At 47.9% G+C, this 25,491-nt stretch overlaps 2 protein-coding genes across 7 annotated transcripts in view; one reads left to right on the top strand and one right to left on the bottom strand.

The window, feature by feature from the left end:
- Positions 1-3,532, bottom strand: part of LOC130158863 (DNA-directed RNA polymerases I and III subunit RPAC2-like) — a 7,866-nt gene extending 4,334 nt beyond the window's left edge. Inside the window, exon 1 of one of the 2 annotated variants that reach the window (XM_056359955.1) lies at positions 3,419-3,532. In XM_056359955.1, the coding sequence (XP_056215930.1) occupies positions 3,419-3,457 (39 nt within the window). In that variant the 5' untranslated portion in view covers positions 3,458-3,532. The remainder of the gene's footprint in view (positions 1-3,418) is intronic. The other variant, XM_056359954.1, reaches the window with a different exon arrangement.
- VAMP7 (vesicle associated membrane protein 7) lies at positions 354-25,491 on the top strand. 5 transcript variants are annotated; one of them, XM_056359952.1, is made up of 9 exons: positions 3,527-3,590; positions 9,892-9,965; positions 10,655-10,813; positions 13,998-14,055; positions 14,658-14,795; positions 19,645-19,735; positions 20,362-20,429; positions 22,615-22,707; positions 23,417-25,491. In XM_056359952.1, the coding sequence occupies exons 3-9, from the start codon at positions 10,668-10,670 to the stop codon at positions 23,483-23,485; spliced, it is 663 nt and encodes a 220-aa protein (XP_056215927.1). In that variant the 5' UTR covers positions 3,527-3,590; positions 9,892-9,965; positions 10,655-10,667; the 3' UTR covers positions 23,486-25,491. The 5 variants fall into 5 exon arrangements, with proteins under 5 accessions (XP_056215928.1, XP_056215926.1, XP_056215927.1 ...); XM_056359950.1 differs by lacking the exon at positions 3,527-3,590 and adding an exon at positions 3,602-3,740; XM_056359953.1 differs by lacking the exons at positions 3,527-3,590; positions 9,892-9,965 and adding an exon at positions 354-2,994.

Below are 25,491 nucleotides of genomic sequence, written 5' to 3'. Positions count from 1 at the left end.
GTGGAACAAAAATGTGTGATTTGACACAGGTCACTCAGGCAGCCAGGGGCATGGATGGGACACCCTGCCTGCTCTCCTGCTTGCCAGATCCAGCACCATCCTCCATCTTCCCAGAAGCAGCGACTGGCCTCAGTCTCCCCTACCATGAGGCCTTGCAAGGAAGTATTTACTAAAATTATTAGCATCAGTCATAACTTGAGTGCTTGTTTTTTCCAAAGACTACAGGCTCAGACAAGAGCAGACTAACTCAGGAGGCGCCCAGTCACAGGGTTAGAAGTGCCAAAACCCCAAGTGCCACCCACCCCCCCACCCCCACCCCCCACCCCGCCCGAGACAGGCACAGCTCTGTTCTTTGGGACTGACATTCTTCCAATTTCATCACACAACAGGAGTTACACCTTAGCTCGGGTGTGGCTCTGCACACATGGGAGCAAAGAGGTGCTTTTCCAGACAGAAAGCAGTATTTACAGCTGAGTTACAAATGTTGCATAAAAATTATTTGAAAAATAGGATAACTGGGAGTTTAACACACGGTGCTGGGACCTGCACTGAGTTTGGGTTCCTTCCCAGAGCTGGAGGAACATGAACGCATAGGAAGGAAAGGAGAGGATGCATCTCTGGCATGCATGGTGGCTGGGCCAGTTCGTGGGGCTACACCAAGTGCCTCAGAGCAGCAACCCAGTGAATTTAAGCTGTCCCTGCCACCTTAGCACAGCCTAAGTACCCAGTGCATTGCTCTGGCAGATGAAAACCAGAGCACGGCCTTTTCACACAGCCATAAGGAACACATTGCGCTGAACTTGTCTGCTTCACAGACTCAATTTCTCTCTCCTCTTTCCTGTGCAGAGTCCTCAGGTACAATTCTGGATCTCAGCAGGACCATAAGTTTGCTGCTTCTCATGAAACCGTTGGCCCACCTAGTTAGGTATGTCGCCTCTGGCACAGATGCTGTCTGATGCTTCTGAGGAAAACCGACACATTGCCCTGGAGGACAGATTTTTCTCTGGTCCCTGCAGCTATCAAGTCCCTGCCCTGAGGCAGAAGGTTGAGATTTCTCAGAGTGTTTTTGAGTCTCATCTAAGAGGTGTCCAGGTATCAAACTATTAATCACAAGAAAACTTGTCCTGTGAACCAACTTGTAAAAAAAGCCCCGATGCCATGGAGTAGGTAACTCTGCTCATCTGGAGTTTTTCTTCCTTGGTTACACGCTGATTTGCTAGTCTCTTTACCAAACTGTCATTGTTCTTGCATTATGGTAGAGGCAGAAGGAAAAGCTGATGGGATCTCAAGGAAGCTTTAGGATTGTTCAAATTCACTTGACTCCCTCAGAGACAACAGAAATGGAAAAGCCTCTTTTCAGTAGCACCAAGTGACAGGACAAGGGGCAATGGGCACAAACTGCAACACAAGGAAGTTCCATCTGAATATGATGAAAAACTGTACTCTGAGGGTGACAGAGCATGGGCACAGGCTGCCCAGAGAGGCTGTGGAGTCTCCGTCTCTGGAGACATTCACAACCTGCCCGGATGCGATTCTGTGCAACCAGCTCTGGGAAAATCTGCTTTAACAAGGGGTTGGACTGGGTGATCCCCAGAGGTCCCTTCAGGCCCCCACCACTTTGGGAAAAGCAGTCTCAGGCAAGGTGCCTATCTGGGGTACACCCTCTCAGCAAAGTGAGGATACAGCCCCTGCAACCTGGCCACCCAAGCATTAGACACCCTCCTCCTCTACTGGCTATACAAGCCTAAACGCTGCATTCTCACATCATCCAGAAGCTCTCCTGCTTAGAGGGGCTGTGATTTACGATGATGAATTATTTAATGTTGTATTTGGTGCCAAGGTAGTGCTGTGGCGGATACATTAGCACAGCGCCGAGATAGATGGGATCAGCTAGACATTAAGTGGGTGGGGAGCAGTCCTACAACTTGCTTCTTCCTTCACTCATTGCAGTTTATAACTTGTCTTGTGTGTCAGAATATATGGTCCTTTGCTGGTCTTCATGAGCCAGTATCGCTTTCTACACATCCTCCTGTTTTCTGTACTGTCCTGCATTCCTCGTGGAGGAATCTGCTGGTTTGTTGCCAGGGGCCTCTCTCCTAATGGCATCTCTTCAAAGATCAATTTCATTCATCACATCAGACTTGCAGGATTAGAATTGGACTTCCTGGCGCAATTGTGACTTTCAGCCTGTGGCCTGCACAACTGGGGAGAAGAATATGGCTCTACAGGGCCTGAGAAAGGTAATGACCAGAAGCCAGACTATTGGTAAGAGGCTCCAGGGTCAGCTGCACCATCACAAAAATTTGGGGGCTGCAGACTGAGAGGCTATGGAAAACCATTGTATTAAGCTCTCCCCAAAAACAGCTTTTAAAACCAGGCAACTTACAGAACCTACTTGTTTCTCCTGTAAGGCTGTCCTGGTGCTCAGCTTTCCCCGTTTCCCACTGACAGACAGGTGCACAGAGCACTGGATGATCCTGTGTCAGCTCTCCCTGTCACTGTGACTTGGTGTAACTGCCAGCTGGGAGCCTACAACCCCGTTAGCATGAAGTCCAGTGCCATCTAGTGCCTTCTGCTGTCTGCAACGGGGACTGGAGATGGAAAGAGGGTCCATAAACTCCTGTCACAGGGCTCAGCAACCTGAAATGGGTGGAAGAGAGGAGGCGAGGCATGCTGCCGGGCCCTGCGGCCAACGTGCAAAGCCACCCAAGGCCTGATGTTACACAGTGCTGAGAAATCAAATCTTTAAAAAACGAGGCTTCTTTTAGAAAACATGACTAGCTTTAAAATAGGTTAGTCCTGACCTCTAGCTGCTTCTGTTCTAGCCAGTCCTGACCTCTAGCTGCTTCTCAATCACCCAAACTTCAAGAAATTCAAACAAAAGGTGTATTCTTCTCTGTCCCTCCCATTTCAGGAAACACTACACGCTTTCCTCAGCTTCTTTCTCCCTCTGCCGTTCACAGACACTGGAACGGAGCAGCCGCCCCATGCTAGGTAAAACCAGGAGGGTTTACGGGTTGAAACAAGCCGGGCAGGGCTGAGGGGTGGCACTGAGGGGGATTCAGGCTGCGATGTGAGAGGGCAAGTGGGCCGCAGACCCGGGCCGGCCTCCGAAGGGCTGTTTGCCGCTTCCCGCTGCCGGGACGAAGCAGCAGCCCGGGGATGCGGCCGAGGGCGCCCTGCGGAGGCGGTTTTCCCTCGGATCTATCGTCGCTGTCACGATTTATCCCGACGCGGGGCTCCCTCAGCGCGGGCCCGGCTCAGCGGCGGGGCTCCCTCAGCGCGGGCCCGCGCTGAGGGAGCCCCGCCGCTGAGCCGGGCCCGCGAAGCACCGGCGAGGCCCCGGTTCCCGCTGCCAGAGGAACGCAGCGCCGAGCCCTGCCCCGTCCCCCGCCGCCGAGCGGCCGCTCTCCCTCACCGTCTCCAGCGCGGCCTTCCTCTCGCCGTCCTCCGCCATGGCCGCCGGACTGCGGCTCCCAGCGGCCCCCGCGGCGCCCCCCCCCCTCCGGAAGCGCGTCGCGGCGGCCCGGGGCCGGGGCCCGTTAACGAGCGCGGCGGCCTGCGAGCGCTCCCTCCTGCCGCGACGGCCGGTGAGCGGCGGCGGGGCCGTGGGTCGGGCCCCTCAGGACAGCATCCGGTTGCCCTCAAGCGAGCGACTCTGTCGCCGGTGCCCCCCGGGACGGCAGGCCGCGGCGGGGCCGGACTGAGTGGCTGGGCCCGCAAGGCCGGGAGCCGTTGCGGTGAGGGGGGGCCGGGCATCGGCGGGGCCTCCCGGCAGGCGGGAGAAGCGCTGCTCGGGCCGGGGGTGCAGGGCCTGGCTCGGTGTCAGCGGAGGGGGGGAGCGCGGGGCTGGCTCCGTGGTTGCGGGGGGCGGCCGCTGCTGCTGCGCTGGGCCCCGCAGCGTCGCGCTGCTGGTGCGGCTGGGAGCGGAGGCGTGTGCGGGCTGGGGAGAGCGGCCGGTGATAAACAACCGCAGCCGCGCTTGCGGTGGGGTGCGGGGGGACGCTGTAGCTAGGCATGCCTTGGGGGGTACGCGTTACCGCTCAGGAGAGCTGCTTACCCAATAGTTATATTCGGTTCCTTTAGCCCTTTCCTAAACCACGCCACGCCGCCGGCCAGAGAAGCTGATGGGCCTGGCAGAGAAGCTGGGTTCATCTTCTCTAACAGTTTGTTTCCATAACAATGAAGCAGGGGTACCTGAAGTAGGCTACGCAGGCAGAGAGGAAGCTGAACTTCTGTGAAGCTGGTGCATGAATGTCGTGCTTCTCAGGCTTAAAATGAAGAAATACACTACAAGGCTTAACACTGCAATATCCTTTAAAGAAATAATAATTTGCCGATGCCAAGGAAAAGTTAAAGGGAAGCCTGGGCTACTTTCTGCTGAAGTCACCGTACTTAAACGATCTTATTGCAGTCAGGCAGTTTGAAACTTGAAGGGTTGCAACATCTACACTTCTTTTGGTTTTATGTAGTAATGCGATGCCCCTTGCTTTCTGTGCAGAGCATTTCTGGAAATACAAGCAGTAACCTCCTCCGTCGCTTGTTGGCGCTGAGGCTGTGAATCTTCTGGTCAAGAAGAATAAGTGACAAGTCCCCCTTGGCTGCTGAGGGCCGTGCTACTGATAGAGGATGGGCATAGTTCTCTGTGTTTGCTTCTTGCCCCAGCTGTCCTAACTGCCATCTGATAGTTTATTCTAGATCTCCAGTGAAGTCAGAGCAACAAACAGGTAGTTCTGCGTCTCACTTGAAAATAATAAATCACCCCTACTGAAGTTTTAAACGTCACATTGAAGACTGAACCTTAGCTTCTGACGTTCTTTGAGATGCTGCAGTTTTTTCTGTGCCCTTCTCTTAAATACTATGAGGGGCCTTATAGACAGCAGCATGGCGCATTTTGCAGCATGACTTGCAATGAGTAAATAGTCGTCGTGATAGAAATGCAATGCTCGGCTCACCTTTGTGCTTTATGTCCGTTAGTTGCCAGATGCTTCTGGCACTGCTGCAGGAGCTCTTTGGATCCGTGGTGTTTTCTGGGTGGCTGAGGAATCCAGCCTTTTCCCCCTTTCCCTTCTGATTTGGAGCCTTTCCATGCAAGGCCTACCTGATATCTCCGAGTTTTTCTTTTAGGAAGGCTTGGTCTTAGTTCCTTCCAGCCATTCAATTTTGTAAGTTTAGACAGAAAATAGTTGTAATTTCTAGGTTATACAAAAGGGTTGATTTTAATAAATTCAATTCCTGACTCTTGTAACTTCTGAGGAGAGATGTTATGTAGCAGTTTGATAGATTTGTATTACTAACAAAAGCGATAAGTGAGTTTTACAGGGCTGCATGAGGTGCTGCTTATATAGAGAGAGATGCTTCTTGGACAAAATGAAGCAAAACAGGTGAACATTCTGCTCGAAGCTGGGGCAGCTGTCGTGCCGCAGTACATGGCTGCTGCCTCCTGAGTAAGGCTGAGGACTGTGAATTGAGTGAGTTGATCTCTCCTTGCTGTCACAAAGAGTGTGGGATCCTACAGTGTCAGCAAGCGTCACCTTACTTGTGATGTTATGGAACTGGCACCTCACCTCTGTGAGTTCTGCAAATATACAATATGAAAAAAGCAGAGACTTTTAGAAGTTGTCTAAACCACTTTGTAATCCTCAGTCTGAACCTGGAGTTGTTCTGCTCTGGGAATTAAGGTGCCTCTTTGCTCGTGTGGGCTTTGTAGTTCTGAGCTTAGTTGCTCACTGCCTTGCAGGCTGCTGATCTCTTGCAGTGTGTATGTGGGGGGAGGGTTTGTGACTTTTTTCTTTTACAGCTGCTCCTTTATATTGACCCTGTGCATTGAGTGACTGGAACGTGAAGAGATTGGTTTCTTGATACTTGACAGTCACCTGATTGGCTCAAGAGGCTTAGTTGTGTTTGTTTATTCCTCTCTGTGACCTAGTGCTGTGCCATGCACTGACATGGTTCTGGTTCAGTTGCTGGCCAGAGCACTGCAGATGACTGTGTCTTGGTGGATCTGAAGGGACATGATTCTGTAATAAATTCCTCTTGGGTTAGTTAGTATTGTTGCAGATCAGTGTGCTGTTGCTAACTGTTCACAAATTCTTTCACTTGTGCTGCTCAGCAGTTCCTTGTTTTTAGGAAAACTAGGGTTGGTAGCACCTAAAGGGAGCAGGAGTTGAGTGAGTAGAAAACAGAATAAAGCACAGTTTGTGTAGCTTGCATCTTCTGGCTAAATTAGTCAAAGCTCAGGTGTAGGAAAGGAGATGAGATTAAGCTTGTAGAGAATCACTTGTGAAGGACTACACAGTTGAATACATTGGCCACAGGTATTACTTTTCTGTTCCCTCTGTGGCCTCATCAGACAGGAGTGAGCTGCTATCTCTTTGATCAGGAGAAACTAGGAACAGTTGTGCGGCAGTTAATAATTTCTTCTTATGACATTCAGTATCAGCTGTGTGGCTACCCTTGTATCTGGTGTGATAAGCATTTAACCTGAGTTATCCAAGGTTTAGTTTTGCGTTTCATCTTCATTGTAAACGTGTTGGGTCTGGTTTTGCACTTGGCTTCCCTTCTGTTAAGGTAATCTTCAGGTGGAGGTAGTGTTTCCTGCAGGAAGGTTCCAAGTAGTTGCTTATTTGTCTATGTTTTAGCTCGGAGTAATCTCTATTTCTGCTCAGTGCCAAGTCCAAATGCTCTGATCTTAAACGAATAAGCTGTGAGCATCAGGCTAAAGCTTTTGGTCTCTTCAGGTCTGTGGAGTGGGGATTATGATTAGTAATTTACTCGTGTTTAACTAGAGGTAGGTGAGTCTTGACTTGGAGCACTAGAGGCTTGCTTTGTGACCCTCAGTGTCTGTAGAACAGTGCTGTGAAGAGCTGATGGTAGCTTTCTAAGGTCAGAGGCAGCAGCAAAATATCACTGGAATCTATGACTGCTTTTCCTGCTCTAATGCAATTCAACATGTGGTTGATACAGAAATATAATGCTGGCTTAAAAAAAGAAAACAAATCTACTGAACTGCTAGGTTGGCTGCTTAAGTCTTCTGTGGCAGGATGTCAGAGAGCTCAGTGCTGCAGGTTGATCGGTCTGTGAGCTCTTGCAGTACAGCTTTCTGGAAGGAATTCTGAGCTTTCTGTTGCGAGGAAGCTCTAAGAGTTGGTGAGATGTGATCTGGCAGGCTGGTTCGGTTTCAGTGGTGCTAGAAGGAAAAGGTTGTGGTCATGCTTCTAAGAGGCTTTGCAAATTACTTGGCTCTGTGCTTGTCATATGATGTGTTGGTAGTTCAAGTGTTAGAAGAGATGATACAATGCCTTGGGAGTGCATTTTAAGCTCTTTTAAGGCATTTTCTCTAAATTGAGAGCCCTAGAACTTCACAGGCCTTTGTATAACTTCCTTGTTCCTGTATGAGAAGAATGGTGTGAGAGCAAGAGCGGCCTTAAAGCCCAAGTGCTGTGAGAGTTACAACCTTGACTGGGGCTGGACCATGGATCTGACTTGGTGGGCCACCTGGTTTGCTGCTTGAAGATTCTACTTGATCTTCATAGTATTTCTCCCTGGAAAAAAAAAATACCCTGAACTTCTGTGGAGTGAGTGATTCTCAGTGTCATGAGCGGATATACTGAGTGGGGCTGGAGGTGGGCCTGGCTGCGTGGTGACTGGTGGGATGTCTAGGGAAGAGTGGAAGAATCGAAGAAACTCTTCATAAACTCTTAGGCTCCAGTGAGAGGCTGCTTGGGTGGTATTTGTTTTATAGTCATTCTTTTCCTCTATAAACTTTCTGAACTCCCGTGAACTTTTTTCTCCGTGATAACATGCAGGAATGAGCTTCAGAGGATGCATTGTGTGAAGAACTACTTCCTTCTGCTGGAAGCTGGTTTTGAACTTGCTTTTCATTTTTGTGTTACAGATAGTGGGTAGTCATGACTTTCTTCTGTGCTTTATATTCTTTCTCCTTGGGTATCTTTGTGCTGAGGAGTTTCCTTAGAAAGTATGTAAGGGGAAAAACTTAGCCTTTCTTTTCCATGTTCTGTAACTTCCACGGTCATCTTCAGGTGGACACTGACTGCTTAATTGACCATAATAAGCACTGCCTATTCTTTATTTAAAGATAATTTCCTCTTTTATATCTAAGATTTTGGGGGATTCTCTGTAACGCTGACAGGCTCCTTAGAAGGCGGTTGTGAACCTGCAAGCTGGCGCACCTGTGACTGTGGGAGGAAACAAAGCACAAACCTAGCTGTTTATCGCCTTTCTTCTGACATTTTTTAATGAGTTGGAGCTTGCTTGCTTGCTACAGTCTGGAAGGGAGGGGAACAGCTGTGCAAACCCCACTTCCTTCACCAGTAGTGAAAGAGGGTCTGCTGGTGTGGGCACTCTTCACCTTCCTCCTTCCTAAGGTTTTGTGCAAGCCTGTCTGCTGTAAATCGTGTTGTTTCAGTCCCTGAGCCTGGTCTGGATGAGGTTGGCGCCCAGGTGGGAGTGGTAGGTGGGAAGCAAGCGGGGGCGTGGATACTGGGACGCAGTGAGTGAGGACAGGGGAAGATGTCAGCTCAAAGAGAGCAGCCCGTAAATGCAACAAGTTGCCTTTGTTCTGAAAACAGATCTTTCTCTGAGATGAGGTAAACAAGAAGCAAGCCGTGCAAAGCAGCGCAAGGGGCTTCCCCCGTGCCCGTGAAAGGGCGCAGATAGGGGTTGGAGCACCAGCTTTAGGCCAGGAGGAAGTGAAAGCAGCAAATCTGTTTGGGGAGCTGCTGCTGAGTGCTCTGGTGCTTCCTCCCCTCTTCCAGTTACTGATGCCCTTTGTTGTGTTGCTGGTCATGAAAAGGGAAACAGCTGATCTGGGAACTTGCATCTGAGTGGTGTGAGGCTTTGTCTGGTGTATTCTCTCTTCCTCTGTAGTGGCACTATGAACCCTTTCAGGTTTTCTAGAGTGCGCTTGGCTAGGTGCTGTGCTCCAAAACAGTGTCCTTGGAGACGTTTTACTGTTCAGCTTCCCACTTTGCTTGCTGTGGCCCTTCTCAAACTCATCCTTTGCCTTCTGTTCCCTTGAGCTGTGCTGGCTCTGAATACCTTAGTGCTTCCAGGTGGTTGTGGCTTAGCTGTGGAGTCTATTCTCTTGTGGAATAAATCCACAAGTTTGTTTCCTTTTCCCCTCCAATGTTGAGCTCTTAAACCTGTGGGAGGTTTGGGAAATTACCTGCCTGACAGAGGCAGGCTTGGCCAGCACGAAGCTCAGACTGACAGAGCGAGCCCCGATGCAGTGGGATAGGGATTGTATCTCAACTTCACTGCCTTGTTGACAGCTCTGCATTTCTGCATTCCTCCCCCCCCTCTTCCACGGGTGCATCGGTTCACGTGAGAGTGTGAGCTCTTGGGGCAGATCTGTCTGCACGGTGCTGGGTAGGACCGATCCCGGCCACAGAAGAGGTCAGTAGGTCACTCCAGTGGGTGCCAGAGGGGTGGGAAGTCTGGCTGGGTACACCAGTGTTTGGTCTTTCTGCCTGTGGTCTCCAGGTCCTGAGGTGGAACTGCAGCCGCTCTGCTGTTGTACCTATTCCTAGAGAGGTCTCCAAGCTACTTGGTGGCATTGAAATAGGCGTCTGCTCTTTCCAGCCAGAATGCAGCTGTTTCTAAACACAAATCAAAGCGGGCAGTATGTGGGCAGTCAAAGTGCAAAGTGAAAAATAAGATTTTGAGGGTTTGCAGGGTCAAAAGTCTTCCTAAGCCTTTCCTAAGCAGAAAAGAGGCTTATAGATGGACCGGCTCAGCCAAGCAGATGTCACAGCTGTGTCTGACCTGTGGTTTCATATGTTAAATCTTAGGTCCGTCAGTAGATTAATCTAATGATACTTGATCTGATTAAGTGTGTCCCTTTATATGATAGCATGTGTGTTTTTCCAGCTCTGGAGACTCCACAGAAGTCTGGCCCTCAACCAGTCGCACACTGTAACCTGTCCAGTTTGATATTTATGCTGGTACGTTGGCTTGTAGAAATGGTGTGTTGCTGAGGATAATCAGTTTGCAAATGTGCTGTCTCTCCGAGAAGTGCCAATTCCGTGCGTTTACAGGAGCCTCAGGACAATATACACTTAGTGACCATTAAGTAGACCATTACAAGGGGATGTGTATGGCGTGACTCTAAGCAACTGGTAGTTTTTCTTCTTCAGTTTGAAAGCCAAGGCTTTAACCCTAACCAGTCATGTGTCAGGGAGGGTGGACTTGATCTGTACCATGAGCTGCTGTTAACATAGCTGCCAGTTACTTCCTCTCTGAACTGGAGCTTGCTCGCCACTGGCAGTTTTTTCAATAGCAAGCAAGAAAAAATGGAAGGGTCAGTTGAAGAGCAAAAATATGTACTAATAGATAGAAATCTAGGTGGAAACAAGGTAGGCAGAATTCATTATGGGATCGCTGACTGTGGGACACCATGCAGTTGTAAATAGAAAAACCTTCTTCTAGAGGTTATTGTAGCCTTGGTGGTGTTCTGAACAGAGCCTAAAAGGGGAAATAAGTGCAGCTTTCTGATAATGGTGTCCTGTTGAAGTATTAAACAAGCTTATACCTCCCTCCCATTATGTTGAGGGCTGAGAGAATATGGTTAAGATCATGATACTTTCTCTGCCAAATAACGTGAATCTAATTCTTGCAGTGTTCTTGTTTGCAGGTAGTGTGAAGTCATGGCTATCCTGTTCGCTGTTGTGGCGAGGGGCACAACCATCCTTGCCAAACATGCCTGGTGTGGAGGAAACTTCCTGGAGGTGACAGAGCAGATCCTGGCAAAAATACCATCTGAAAACAACAAACTGACCTATTCACATGGGAAGTGAGTAATGCTTGTCTTCTGGGAATGGAAGAAGAGAGTAGTGAACATGCACGAGGACAGGGATAAATGGGGCGTAGCCAAATTCATATTTGGATGTGTTAGTATGCTGATTGAATGTGCAGTCAGCTCAACAGCTACTTTTTCTCAGAACTTCACGGCATAACCAAGATTTGAATTTGGCTTAAGCAATAAGTACCAAGGCAGTTGATAGGAAATGAAGTTTTCTGTTGTGCAACTCCAGAGTGAGTTAGAGGGTGCTCAGCTGTGGATGTCAAACTGTTAAGAGACTTTGGTATTTGGCTTGTGGAGTCGTTTGTTGGCTTTTCTGAGGCTTAAACATGGCTTCACATAAAAATGTCACCCTTCTCAGATCACTTGTTGATCCTTGTTGCTTTAAGGTAAGTTGTAGAGTCATCCTGAGCTACCGTAAATCAGCCTCTGGGACAGAAGGATTTTTCCCAGGCTTGTAGAGATGTCTGAGCAATGCTTGATTAATGTTGATAGAACGGAGGGAGTAGATGTAACATCACCTGAGACTATGCTGATGTGTTGCACATGCAGAGTAGGTAAGTCAGTGTGCTGGTGGGCAAACTAAAGATCTGTGGAGAAAGCGGATTTAGAAGCGTTAGATCCTACTTCAGCTTCTTTTTTTTATTTTTTGGAATTGGCAGCGGGGCAGGATTCTCAGTATTGCCCAAGCTGTTCTGTTGTGTGAAACCTCTTTTGGCTGCCTGAGGATTCAAGAGATAAGAATTGGGGTATCTTCTCGTGTCTCTCCCTGGCTTAAGAGCACTAAAAGTCCCTGGGGCAGAGTTTCCTGAGGAAGTTGCCTGCCCTGTGGTCTAACATACTTTGGATGCTGAGTCTTTTTTTTCTCTACTGTAATTTTAAGGTACAGTTATTTTCTTTTGATGTAACTTTGCCTTGTGTGCTGTTCAGCCAACTATGGAGTTGAGTTTTAGGAGTACTGTAGTGCACTTTTCTCAATGAAAACTTGAATTGTGATAGAGACTGATTTGTTCTTTGGGGAGCACTGAGAGCTAGGTAACTAATGCATTTACATTTGCAAAGCATGCTGCAAAGTGTATAATCTCTTGCTCATTACTGACTGTTTCCTTAATGAGGATTTAATATCACTGCAGTTTGGTGGTTCTGGTTTGCGTTGTGCTATTGAAGCACAGCTGCCATTTAGCAGCTCTGGGCACTGAGCTACCATCAGTGTCTCCTCTGCTAAAGTTAGTTTCTTCTGACAAGCCTTATATTGGCTTTTGACAACTGCCTCTTTGGTCAGAATCTGTCAACCCTGCCTTCCCTCTAGGAAAGGAGAAGGAATTGATCCTAGCCGTCTGTTTGGGGGGATTTTCTTCCTCCAAGGTTTTTGGTTTGTAGTGCTATAGAATAGCCTCTCTCTCTTTTTTTTATTTTTCCTTTTAGTTTTTTTTTTTTTTTCTCCCCCTTGACAGTGATAACTGGGCAGAATGTGAAACTGTGAAGCTGAGTGAGCACAAGGAGTTGTCATTCTTCCCCTCTGTAGGGTTTCAGGGATCCTTCTACCTTGCCAGAGTCCCAGCTTGTAGGCTAGAAAATTGCCCTGTAATCTGCCTGTCTAGGATCAATTCTCCTTCTGAAACAGGAAAGAACTTGATTTTTTTAACTTTGTTTGAACTTCTTAAATGCATTTAATGAGTTATTTTTGTTTTCAAGAAGAACTTCTGTGTCTTTCGTATAATCTCCAAGGAAAACCAGCCCTCTAGCGTCAGGAGTTCTTGGGGTTATTCTGTCTCTGCTGTTACGATTCTTCTACGAGTTGCTGGGGAGCCTACAAGGTAGTACCAGACAAGCTTTATCTCTCTCCCTCCAGGAAGGAGAGGCAATAGTTACGGATGTGCAGGGATTTTTATTTTTTTTATGAGAACAGACCTGCAGGGCAGTAAACTATACTTCTAGCTCATGCCTAAAGCTTATTTTGATGTTATCTTACTTATATAATACAAAACCTGAGTCTGAAAGCTACTGAGCTGTGCCCTTAGAGCTGTACATGCATTGTGCACTGAGCTGTGCAGTACATGCATTAGCTTGCTTTTATTCTGGTGTTTGTAAGAGGGTCCACATGCTTACTGAGGATGGGAATACGCAAATGTCAAAGTGAAAGGATACACAGAGTTTTTAATTAAAACTTAATTTATTTTTTTAAAAAAAAGTAGTGTTCATGTGGCCTTTTTGCAACTCTGTTCCTATTTTGTCCTGCTGTACTGGTCAGAAAAATACATCATGTAGTGGAGCATCAAATGGTAGCGAGGGGGCAATTTAATAAAAAAGCCACAGCTAAAGCCAGTGGGTTTGACTAGAATGCTCTGATCAGTTCTGGTTTGGGTTTAGGTGTGTATGAACTAAGGTGTGGTTTTTTTTCTGGTGGGCCTAAAATAACAGCTTGGTTTAATTTTAATAGGAAATAGGAAAGTATTGCTTTGAACTGGTTTGCACTTTTTTAGGGTACTAAGGGTTGCATTTAACTAATGCCTGTGTTTGCACAGCACCACCAAAGGCGTCTGTATATGAATAGTTAACCTAGCCACATGGTTCAGGCCTGTTTAGCCTGATTATTGTTCTATCTAATTCATTTTCTGCTGTGGTTGCTTTTGTCTGTTAGCCTTTGTGACAAAAACCAAAGGTAGGGCAACCCAGCAGTCATAGAAACAAGGCTAAAGAAGCAAGTCACTGTACTGGTGAGGCTCACTAAAGCATCGTCGTTAATTAACTGCAGCTCTTGTCACATGTGAACTAGTGCATGGGTGCTTGTATGCACATTGATTAGGATTAGACATAAATCTTGCTCCTGGGTATCTTGTCAAGGTTTTGTTTTTACAAGTAAGTAGCTGGAAGAATGTGGAACTGAAGGTGTTTGGTAACTAAATGTCCCACAAAGTTATTGCTGAGCGTGGAGTGCTGTGAAGCACGTGAGGCCGGTGATTCCTTGACATGTGGTCTCTAATTTGGGGTAGCTTGTAGGAATGGAAACACTTCCCTGAACAAAGTAGGCATCTCTGTGAGTTCCTGTAGAGTAACTGGAATTTGCTTTTCTACTCCTCCAGCCCTTGAAGGCCCCACAGGCACTAGTGTCTTCTAGAAGATTAGTCCTTCGGCAGCTCCAAATGACCTTTTTGTGTTGTTTTCTTCTCTGCAGTTATCTGTTTCATTACATCTGCCAAGACAGGATTATATACCTCTGCATCACAGATGACGTAAGTATTTTGGTCGCAGCTATTGCACAGACAGGCTCTTTGCAGGTTTTGGCTTTTTTTTTTTTTTTGTATCTGTATGTTAAAGAAAATCAATACTGAGTGCTAAGCTGAGGTGCTTTTTTTTCCTTATTGGAGCCACTGCTTCTGTTCATTCACATCAGTTACAGCTTTGAAGTCTAAGCCTGGGACTCAGATGCATGTGAATAGTTTGTTTTGAGGTTAAGTTCTTGGTTTTGCATAGTTTCTGTCTTAGCAGCCCCAGTCCAGTAGAATCTAGATGTAGAGGATAGCCTGTAATTGCCAGTGAAATATATGCGTAATACTCCTGGATTCTGGAAGTGCTGGGAATAGGTACTAGGCACAGAATTAGAATTATGGATTCCCCAGTAAAGTCTGCTGCTGAGCAATGTCCAGGAAGCTGAGACTGAAATCTGGCTGCTCTTCAAACCCCAGGATAACCAGTCAAATCCCATAGCGTTAGGAGCAGCATGCCTGTTAAGAACTGATAATTACAGTTTCACTACAGCTGGCTGTGTGCCCTGCACACTTCATTAGTCGTGACTTGACACAGCTCTGGACGTGGTCTGCTCTCTTCCCTCCAGGACTTTGAACGATCCAGAGCCTTCAACTTCCTGAATGAGATCAAGAAGAGGTTCCAGACCACATATGGCTCAAGAGCACAGACAGCCCTTCCCTATGCAATGAACAGCGAGTTCTCAAGCGTCTTAGCTGCACAGCTGGTGAGATCTGTTGCTAAATGAGGTTTCCCTAAGAAACCAAACTTCTCCCCAGAAATTCTCCTTGTATTTTCTTACTCGGAACTGAAGCACTGTGCTGAGTCTGGGTATAAAGCCAAGGGAGTTGGCTCTTCTCCCCACGCTTACCCTGCAGCTGGGTTGCTTCACTAGTTAGGTGATTAAAAATGGGTAGGGGTTAATAATGATGCATTAACTGTCTGTACCAGGTAGCTGCCCCAGAGGCTAGATCTTGATGGTAACGTTTGAAATGTCAAACCTAGTTCCAGCTGACCATTCAGTGCAAGCTAACATCACTGTCACAGAGAGCAAGACTTGTAACAATGTTTGTTACTCCATTTCTGTTAAGCTAAACTTTAGAACTTGAGTATCTGTTAGTCCCTGACTGCCTCTCACTTGTCTCCCATTTACTTCATGCTAATTTCGGTGGCACAGTTCTGGAGTGTGACAGGGTATTTGCTTAGGGTACTGCATCCTTTCCAGGAGGAAAGAAAACTGGGCTTGGACTACAGTCAGGTGCTGTATACAGAACCGTGGTAGACTCTCCAGCTAGCTTGCACAGAACCTCCAAGGATTTCCATTCCCCAGATGGGTAGGAGGTTAAAGAGCAGCATAAATGACTTGTGAAAGGTCCTACATTCTCTGAGTTGACGTTTGCCTTGGACCCTTCCAACCCCAAAATTAAAAATGAGGGTGTTACAAAAGTGAGGGGAATATTTGTTTCATCCTCAACTTGAGCTTTTCAGCTGAAGCTGTAGTGGTGTTTAGGATGATGCCAAATTCCAAGTCTAGGGACTGCAGGCAAGATGAGTTGCTCCACTAGTGTGATTCCAGTCTGGAAGGAAAATTAAGCCCATGTCAATGGGGTCTGTGCAGGCACTGAACAACAGCATGTGAAGGGCTGTAGACAGAGAAGAGAGCCTTGGCGCGTAGGGTGCGGTGCTGCAAGCTCAGCCACTGTCGGGGAGCTGCTGGCAGTGTAAGGTATCTTGTGGCACCCCTCTCCTGCCGTGTGAGAAGGGAGCAGGCTGTGCTAGGCTTCCCGCTGGCAGCATAGCGTGTTGCTTTCCGTTGCTGGAACTGGACGGCACTGCTGTCCGGGTGTGTTCCGGCTTGTGCTCTCTGATTTTATTGGCCCTGTTGACAGCTCAACTAAAGCAGAGTTCCGGATGCTGTTGTTAGGGCACATACAGAACACTGGCAATCACCTTTTTAAGAAATTTCCAGGGTTCAGAAGACACTATTCTGACTACTCTGGGCCTGTTCTTGGACTCCTGAAGGGAAAGGTTGGGCTGGAGCTGGCTTCCCTCCTGAAGTGCAGAGAAGTTGTGCTTATTTTGCTTACTACAGGAAACTGATACAGCCTTGATACTACCATCCCATTTTCACTAAAGTGCTTTGCTTGTTGTGTATTGTTTGAGGTGTGGCAAAGCCCACAGCTGCCAGACAGGAGAGATTTGAAATAGTTTTTATTTTTTAATGTATTTTATTCACAGCAGTATATGGGTATAGCTTCTGCGGTGTTTAAGTGCACAGCGTAGCGTTTGCATTTCCCTTCAGCCCTCTGTAGAACGTGATGTGTTTCACAGAGCACTTAATGCAGCGTGGATGTGATGTGTAACCTGGGTCTGCAAACAACACCCTGCCCTGCTTCAGTGGGGGTTGTTGAGTTTTTTTGGTGGGAGAGAGGAGGAGAAAAAGCACAGAGCAGTTGCTCTAGGTGTAGGATTGAGCTGCTTTTAAAATATGAGCTGTCAATGTAGTGGGAATGTTGCAGTTTGCACTTCTCCCTGGTGTTGGGTCTGCAGCGGTATACTTCCAGCACCTGTAAAGAAAACAGGCCTGGAGAAAGCGTAGGGCTGTCGCTAGACGTCATGTCAAATTAAATGAATGAAGTCAGGTGGAGAATACAGAAGGAATGAATAACTGCCCTGTGACTCACAAAATCAATAGCCTTATTAGTGCACAAAGCCTCAGGGCATACGGCCTACAAGGAGAGTGTTTTGAGTCTTCAGTTGAAGGCTCTTAAGTGAGTCCTTAATTGACTACAGACAACTTCATAACTTGAGCCATGTTGGTTTGGGTTTGGTCCTGGTTTTTTTGATCCCTCCATTCAATCAAAGATAAGATGTCCTTGCAGTATTGGCTTTCAAGAACTTGTACACAATCTGTACCTGGGGCAGCTATAACTGGTGCTGTACATGTGGTGTAGGAAGTTCCAAATTTGCTCTGCTGGTGAGCATGTTAGTGCTGCTACTGTTTGCTGCGAAGGGCTTTGCAGAAGGAAAAACCTGCTGATCTACTGTTAGTGCCGGGTTTGGTGATGTTACAGGTGCAGGAGGAGAGGTCTGATGCTGGTGACCCATGAGCATCTCTCTCATCTGTAAGTGTAGAAACCGGGCAAGCTTTATAAAGCTCTCCTGCAGCACTAGTTGCATGTTGAGGTGAAGCCAGGACTCTGAGGTGGGTGAGGGTGAAGATCTGCACTTGCCCTGTTGCTGCCTGGAGTTTGTGAAAGGAGCTGTTTGTGTCGGTGCCCTCGGTGTCTAGCGGGGTGATTTGGAGCATGGAGAGCTGCACATAGCTTGCTGCACAAACTGTTCTTTGGCTTATGCAGCAGATAGAAAGCAAAGAATAACACCACCAGGGTGGCATTATTATTCATTGGCCCAGAACGGCCCAGTGCATTGTGCATAATAAATTAGATTAACTTCCCATGTGTGATAGGACTGAATTTTTCCTTCTTCACTTTGATATGTGGAGACTGAAATTATATAAAGTGATGACTCATTGAATTGTAAGCTGTTCACAACTGGAGTAAGTTAAATGAATTGCCTTATCGTGAGAGCCAGGCAGTCTTCAGAGCCATGGCATTGATGTTCCTCTAAAAACCCAAGCTTTTCCATTTCTCTAAAGCACGGGAGGAGCTGCCTACCTTCGCTCTTGCATATTGATAGGAATCCAGGCATCAGCTAATAGAAGTTAAGCGATGACAAAAAGCTCTTCCCCCAGTGGCTCCAACACTTGCTGAGCTGAGCACCCTGCTGATCAAACATTACATACAGTGCAGGAGCAGGGCTGTTACCTGGGTGATTCCTGTAACTTAAGGAGTTCAACCAGTGTGAGGCTGAGGGTGGAGGAAGAGATCACGTGGCAGTTCAGAGGTCACGCTCCCACTCCAGTGTAGCGCACGGGTAATACGGAAAAGGGATGCTGCGCTTCCAGATAAAACAGTGACCGGCTTGGATAGCATGCCAGTCTCCTAAAAAAGCTTATCTCTGAGGAGAAGGTCCAAAGGAGCTGTTGCATTCAGTGCTGTAACCGTTAATTATGAATTGATATATGGGTGCTGTTAGGGTTAGGGACTGTTGCTTCCCGTGTTGTCAGAAATGTCTGCAAATCAAACACTTATTCAGAAGGAAACTGGGGTTTAAATAGCCACGTGTGTGATCCTGAAGTAGAGCAGTCGTGACCTAGTCCTGGCCTCAGTCTCCTTAGTCTGTTATTTGGGTAGAGATGCTTCCTGAAGGTCTTCAGATGTGCGTGCAGTGGCTACAAGTTGAGGAAAACAACAGTTTATCTGTGAGTTTTGCTGTAGAGACCCGTTTCCCTGGGTGAAGGTGACTTAAAGGGAGTGGGATAGGAGGAGCTGTGGCGAGCAGTGCTTGACTGCAAAGGACCTGTGATGAGAGCAGCGACTTAAAATCAGTCCAGGAATAGCAGAACTCAGTTAGCCAATGCTGACTTCACCTCAGTTTCGCTCCTTTGATTCTGCAGACACCGTGAGACTCCTTTTAACCTGGAGATGTTGGCTAGTGCTTCCCTCCCCTACTGGCCTCAACCACGCAGTCCTCAGGGGTTCACATGTGATCCCCAAACCAGGAAGAACAGTCTCTGAGTGAACTCCCTGTCACCACTGAAGGGAATTAAGGGTGAGGAATGATGGGAATGACATACAGGCTAGCAGCATGTCATGGTTTTGTGGCTTGCTTCTGTGAGGTCGCACAATGGAGTGTGCTTCTGTATGTACCTGATGAGCTAGCAGGTGGGCCTGCTCCACACTGACCCGGTGCTGGGGTATCTCACACGTGCTTTTTCCACCTGCTGTAGTACACCAGAGGGATTAGATATTGGCAAAGCCATCGACAAGTGCCAGACTGTAGCTAGGAGGTGGCACGTGAAATCCTCCTGGGTGGGTGTGATACGCAGCAAACTGCCTCCTGGCTGCTTGTATCCTCTACAGGAAGAGCAGTTAGGCCACTCAGGACCGGCCATCCTCAGCATCTCCTGGTGTGGCGTTTCCAGTTCACAGGCCCTCCTCATCTTTGCTGGGACTCCCTGTGGTGCTCACCTACAGAGGTGGCTGCATGGCGTCATGCTTGTGAAATTGCAGGGCTCTCTTGACGTGGTCTAGAGATAAGTAGAGAAGGTCATGGAAGTGCATTGCCTTCATAAATAGATCAGAAATTATGTGTGGGAGTGGGACCACTGATGGTAGCCCAGGCGTTTAGTGAACCATATTTCACAGGTTCCTTGCTGCCAGTTGCTTAGACTTTCAAAGGGAGCTGTTATTTCTGGGCACTCTGGGGAGTTGCAGGCACCTGGCTGCCTTGCAGCTCTTGCAGCGCAGGAGCAGATGGCATGTGTGATCTGTAGGTGGCTGAGAAAGTCGGATTTTGCTCTTCTACCCCCTTACAAATGTCTTGGGTAATCTGAAAACTCACATTTATGTCTGTGCTGTTCTGTAGTGACCAGGAGTTGCCTTTTTTTGTCTTAAGGAACTGAAGTGCAACGTTGAGGGTCCCTGCTTTCACTGACTATTCATTTGTTACAGAAATACCACTCGGAGAGCAAGGGCACTGACCAGGTGGCAGAGACGCAAGCTCAAATCGATGAACTTAAAGGAATCATGGTTCGAAACATAGGTATCTGGCTTCCCCCAGTGCCACGCATGCCGAGTTCCTCTGGGCCAGAGCAGCCGTCCCACAGGGAGAGTTACCGAGAGAGAAGCTGATGGCGGGGTGGCCTCTCTTGGCAGAATGAACTGAGGAAGAAGGGGCTGGGGGAGCTCCGAGTTTGCAAGCTGTTACTTGTGTTGAACTTGGCTGAGGGTGGCACGGGGGTGTGAGGAGTACTTGAGATGAACTTGCACAGCTTGTGATGGGGTGAAGCATGCCCTGATTTGGTCTGTTTGTCACTGTGGCTTTCCTGCAGCTGCTGTGAGGAAGATGCTTCTCAGTAGCTTTCTTTTTTCCTTTGTGTCAGACTCTGGTTTGGGTTTTGACAAGTCTGACCATTTCAAATAAAGGGTTAGATCTGGAATTAATCAAAATTGAGTCATCAGTCCCAAAACATAGCCTGTGGAGATGTGAGACTGTTCCTGAAGTACTGTTGGTTGGCAGTCTCTGAAAAGCTGAGAGTTACTTGATGTCTAATAAGCTCCTGGCTTGCAGTTGGGCTTGGGTATTGGAAGCAGCTTTTTGCACTGGGATTCTACCTACAGATTTGAATTTCTCTCTCTCTCTCTCTCCCTCTCTTCCCCCCGCCCCAGACCTTGTGGCACAAAGAGGAGAGAAGCTGGAGCTGCTGATTGATAAAACAGAGAATCTTGTGGATTCGGTAAGTCTGGGGAAGAATTTAAACATGGGGAAATAGTGTTACTGCATCAGGGAGCAGTGGAGGGGAAGACCAACATCTAGAGCCACTTTTAAGCACTTTTAAGCACTGAAGCATCTAGGTCTACAGGTGATCCTTCCCTGTGTCAGGCGCAAGTCATGTCTTATTCCCCCCTCCTCTTTACAGCTGTTTCACAAGCTGCATCCCAGCATTGCAGCTCCTTTAAGAGAATGATGGTATCCCATGCATCTCTGTTCTGTATCCTGCCAGTACCGGTGGGATTTGTGGGTGTCTGGAATGACAGGGAAGCTAAAGATCATAATTAAAACTTCTCTCGCAGCCTGGTCTGAAGTCAGCTTGATGCAGGTAGAATGGAAACGTTAATCTGTAGAGTTGTTCTAGTATACCAACAAGGGAAAGTGTAGCTGATTTAAAAAAAAAAAATAAAGAAAAAAATGTTCCACCTAAATAGTCTGTAAAAGACTGTGGAGGTTTGTGGACTGTTTCTAAGTGAGAAAAGACTGAAAAAAACCCCCTAATGTAATCATAAAGCACTATGTTGTCTAGTAAAGTGTTGTACACTCTGGAAGCTTTTTTGTCTTTCCTCTGGGAATCCCGAGACCTGGTTCAGCATCTTCCTCTGCAGTGTCCTGCCTTGGTGCCCAGTTCTGTGGCACCTGACCCGCAACCCAGCAGAGGGCCGTGTCCCAGTATGGGGCTTGTGGGCAGCCAAATGTCTCAGCTGGCAAAAAGTATTTGTGCATTAGAGAGGTCGCAGAGGTGCTTGGAGCTTCCCCAGCAGGGAAAACTGTCCTCCAGCTGTCAGGTATTTAAACCTTACCACTTCCTCAGGTGGTGGCAAGAAGCAGTCCCAGCTCAGGTGTCATGGTTTAGGCAAATGACTGCAATTCCTTCAGCAGCCGGGCTGAATTCATGCATGAGTTCTCCTCGGGGGGTGTTGGATCTTGGAAACCACGCAGGAAACAAAAGAACGGGATATGCCTCCAGCGTGAACATCTTAGAGCCTGATGGCAAGTGTCCTGGGAGATCCGGGCTGAAGTTCTCAAACTTCAGAGTAACGGACTGTGTTTTGTCATTCCTGTATGAGCCTTGACCACCAGAATATTGTACATAAACCAAACTTGTTAGAACCCTCCTAGCAACAGTGGCAAGGGGCCCCTTTGGGGAGGGAGGTCTGAAGAAGCTGCTGGCCCTCTGGAGAACCAGCGCGAGCTGGGATGAGGTGTGGTGTCTGCTTCCAGATGGAGAAACTGCACGGCTGAGCAAGAGAAGTGTTCCCAAGGTTCAGGTGGTGGCTGAGCATGGAAATCGGCTTTAAGTCAAAATCACAGTTGTAGGGATGTCGTTGTGCTTGATGTAGCCTTATCTGAAAAAGCTTAGGGGGTGGTTTTTGGGGAAAACCTGGAAATAACCAGCAGAATGCCGCCGAGTTGGCTGTTCTGGGTGCCTCAGCCCTTCTCTGGGCAGGCTGTCCTTGGCACTGACAGCCTGACGGGGGCTGGAGATCATTTGGTGACCGAAACCTGTTTTTGAATGGGTGGAATTACAGGATACAGAGAGAAGACTTGGAACAGGATGACCACAAGCTTTCCATAAAATGCAGTAGGCCCAGATCCTGGAGGAAAATGCTAGCATTAAAGGACTCGTCTAGCCCCTGTGGAGCTGCTGTCAGGAGTGGCAGTACGGGTTGTCTCATTTTGGCAGGTGTAGTTAGGGTAACAAAGTTGCATGTAATTGGTGATCAGATCAGTAGTTCCGTAAATATTTTGAAGCACTTCAGTTGCCCAAAGGTTGGAAGTCAAGTGAGAACCCAGCCAAAAGTACTCTAAGGTAAATAATTGGTGTGGGCAGCCTGTGGTGGGCTGTGTTTAATTCTCCCGAGCTGAGCCTGAGAAGGCACAGCCCCAGGCTGGTCCTGGACTTACCCTTAATGCTTTATCTTGCCCCTGCCATAGTGTGGGAGAGCTTTCTCTTAATGCCTGTTCAGCTTTGTGCCGGTGTAACTGCGGGAGTTAAACGGCTCTGGAGGAGATAATGGCAGCAGACTGGGTTGGTAGGGAAGTAGTGGCAGAGAAAAAAGTACGTGCCACTTCATCTGGCTTCCTGGGATGCCGCTTCCTTTGCAGCAGGTTCAGGAATTAATTACTTGGTTTACTTTCTCTTGTAGTCAGTCACTTTCAAAACTACGAGCAGGAACCTTGCTAGAGCCATGTGTATGAAGAACCTCAAGCTAACCATTGTCATCATCATTGTATCAATTGTAAGTATGGAGTAGTAGCCTTTAGCTCTTAAGTCAGGCTTAACTCCTGGAAAACGCCGATAGCGTATTACTGTCCTTAGACCAGCACGTACTCAGCTCTGCGCTTGGAAGGGTCTTAGCGGTAAAACAAGGGGTTTGACGGTCCTGTGTGAGGTGGGGAGAGGGAAGCATTGTGTCAGGCAGCTTTTCTTGTCAAGGCAATAGGAAAAGCTTTCCAGACCATTCTGTCTAGCTCCTAAGTGCCCATTCAGAGCTGCCTTGCTAGCTCTGTTAGAAGCTAGGGTGTTGAGTTTATGGCTACTTACTCCATCTGTAACGGCTTTGTAGGCCTTAGTCCTGTTGGTGTCTTGTTACTTAACTTTGAAGTAGTTTTTTTTCAGTGTGACAGTGTCCCTCCAGCCTGTAATAAATGCAAACAGTGCTAATGTGAGGATGCCAAACTGTAATTGCAGGTTAGATGTGTGAAGTACTTTGGCAGCACTGAACCCTGGTTCGTGTTTTACTGGAGGGCAGTTGCCATCCCCATGTTGCCACAAGGATGCGGAGCAGGAGGCACTGACATGAAGTCCTGTGGAGCATTTGAGAAGTTATTGAGGGTTTTGATAACCTGGGGTTTCTAAGCTCGTGTTTTGATTGCCAGGCCAAGTCAGCAGCTGACTGAATGATGGAAGTGAAATTCTCTGCTGATGTGGCTGTTGTCTTTCCCCAGGTTATCATCTATATTATTCTATCAGCTGCCTGTGGTGGGCTTGCATGGCCGAGCTGTGTGCAGAAGTAACTGGAGGCAGCTGGTGCTGGTCACTTGGAGATGAGAATCACAGGAGTGTGAAGAAGCAACCTACAGAATTACTTGTAATCTTTCACTACTGACACCTTCTCATTCTTCCATCCCTCCAGGACTTCGGACTTTTTTGCCTTATCACCCCAAACAGGCCCAGCTGGTCACTGCTTCTGTGCAGCTGTAACCTCAAGAATGGGCTGTTTTAAATTACTTGAAGGGTTGTTGGGGTTTTTTTGTTTCTTTTTCTGTCCCAACTACAGCCTTCTCAGCTGGGTGAGCGGTACATCCAGCTCTGGAGGGTTACGTGCATACTCATCCACGTGGCTTTGCACTTTCATGTGAGCGTGCACGTGGAGAACAGTACTGCTAGCAACTGGCCTACCCGTAGGGGTGGTGTCAGAGGGTGGGGAGGGACACAGTGGGTGTATGTGTGAATTTCCACTTTCTACAAATATTGGAGATCCAGGTGACTCTCCCCGCACGTCTGGCCTTGTGTGGTTCTGTAGGGCTTCAACACATAGAGGTTGCAAGTGCAATACTGGTAGTAACAAAAAGGATGGCTTTTGGGCTAGAGCTTTATGCACTGCGGGATGTGGGTGCTGCCCCTGTATGAAGTCTCCTGTTTCCTGGAGGCCTTTCTGCATGTGGTAGGAGAGGGTGTTGGGTCACCTCAGCATTTTGAAACGGCTGCCTCTTCATCCTCACTTCTTCCTCATCTCCCCCCGCTCCCCCCCCCCCCCCCCTTAATTTGTGGCTAAATCAATACAGTAAAGGAGTTGGCTGCATATAGTTAAGGTTGCAGCAATGTATCTGCTTTCTCACATGTTATTTCTCCCGTTCTTCTTTTGAGGGTGGTCTAAAATGAATAGTAATGTTATCACTCGCTAAGGTGAAATTTGGGGCCAATCTGTTGATCTGGCTTGATAAGGTGTCAGGTCTCTGCTGCTTGTGCTTCTACTCTGAGGGTGTGCGCTAAAACCTGAGGGCAGAGAGGGGACAGAACGTTGGAGTTGACGGATGGCTAATTAATTTATGGTCTGAAGAAGAAAGGCTCTTTCAGAGGACGTAGTAACATTGTCCTCTGAAAAGAAGAAGAAAACCAAACCCAAGGCTAATAACCAAATGTAGGACCAGGTGTGCCGATGGTGGGCTGCTGTTGGAGGACAGGGACCGTTTGGCCTGCTGCTGGAAGCTGTGAGCGCTGTATTTCTGTCCCAGCTGGACATGTGGGTCATCGGGCCAGTCCTGGCTGACGGGAGCCAAGGCTGGTGCTGCCTGGGGCGAGGGCTCTGGCGGCTTCTCTGTCTTCTTACGGGCTCGTTTCCAAGAGAAGAAACAGAAACAACTGAAATCTCTTAAAAGCATCGTGTGGCCTACAAAGGAAGCTGCATCTTGTTGGCCCAGGGAAGCGGCTTCTGACGGTGGGTGGAAGCTGTCGAGGTGTGCGAAGGGGAGGCTTCGTTTGGGGACTGAACTTGAGCGCTTGGTTGGTGCCGTGGGCTCCCTGCGTGAGGCTTGCTGCCGGCGGGGCAGCGACGTGAGGCTGCTGCTCCTTCACGCGCTTTTCTTGGTGTATGTGACACTGACCTCGGAGCTTGCCAGCAGGTGCCAGATCAAGAGCTCTCCTATAAACTTGTGTGCTTCTTGGGATCTGTCCTCTGCTAGGCTGAAATTTAATTAAGGGTAATCAGACCTTGATATCCAGAAAGTGTCAGCAGTTCTGATCGGCAGCCATGGGCACTGGCATCTGTGTTGATCACATGTAAAGCTTAAAGATTTCCTTCCTCTTGCCTCCGACTTCTGCAGCCACCCGCAGTTCAGTGTACAACTGTGCATGTGTTAGGGATTGTCGATGTTAACTGTGTTCATTTCTATGATTTGTTGTCTTATGTACAAATACTTTTTAAAGAAAATACTTCCTTTCCTTTTAAAGGATGCACTGAGGCATTAGTGTAAAAACAAAGTTAACTTGATTTAAATAAAATTACTGTACAGAAAGCGGA

This window comes from Falco biarmicus, chromosome 14 (genome assembly GCF_023638135.1).
Source record: "Falco biarmicus isolate bFalBia1 chromosome 14, bFalBia1.pri, whole genome shotgun sequence".
Classification (NCBI taxonomy): domain Eukaryota; kingdom Metazoa; phylum Chordata; class Aves; order Falconiformes; family Falconidae; genus Falco; species Falco biarmicus.
This window is presented reverse-complemented; position numbering and strand designations above follow the sequence as displayed.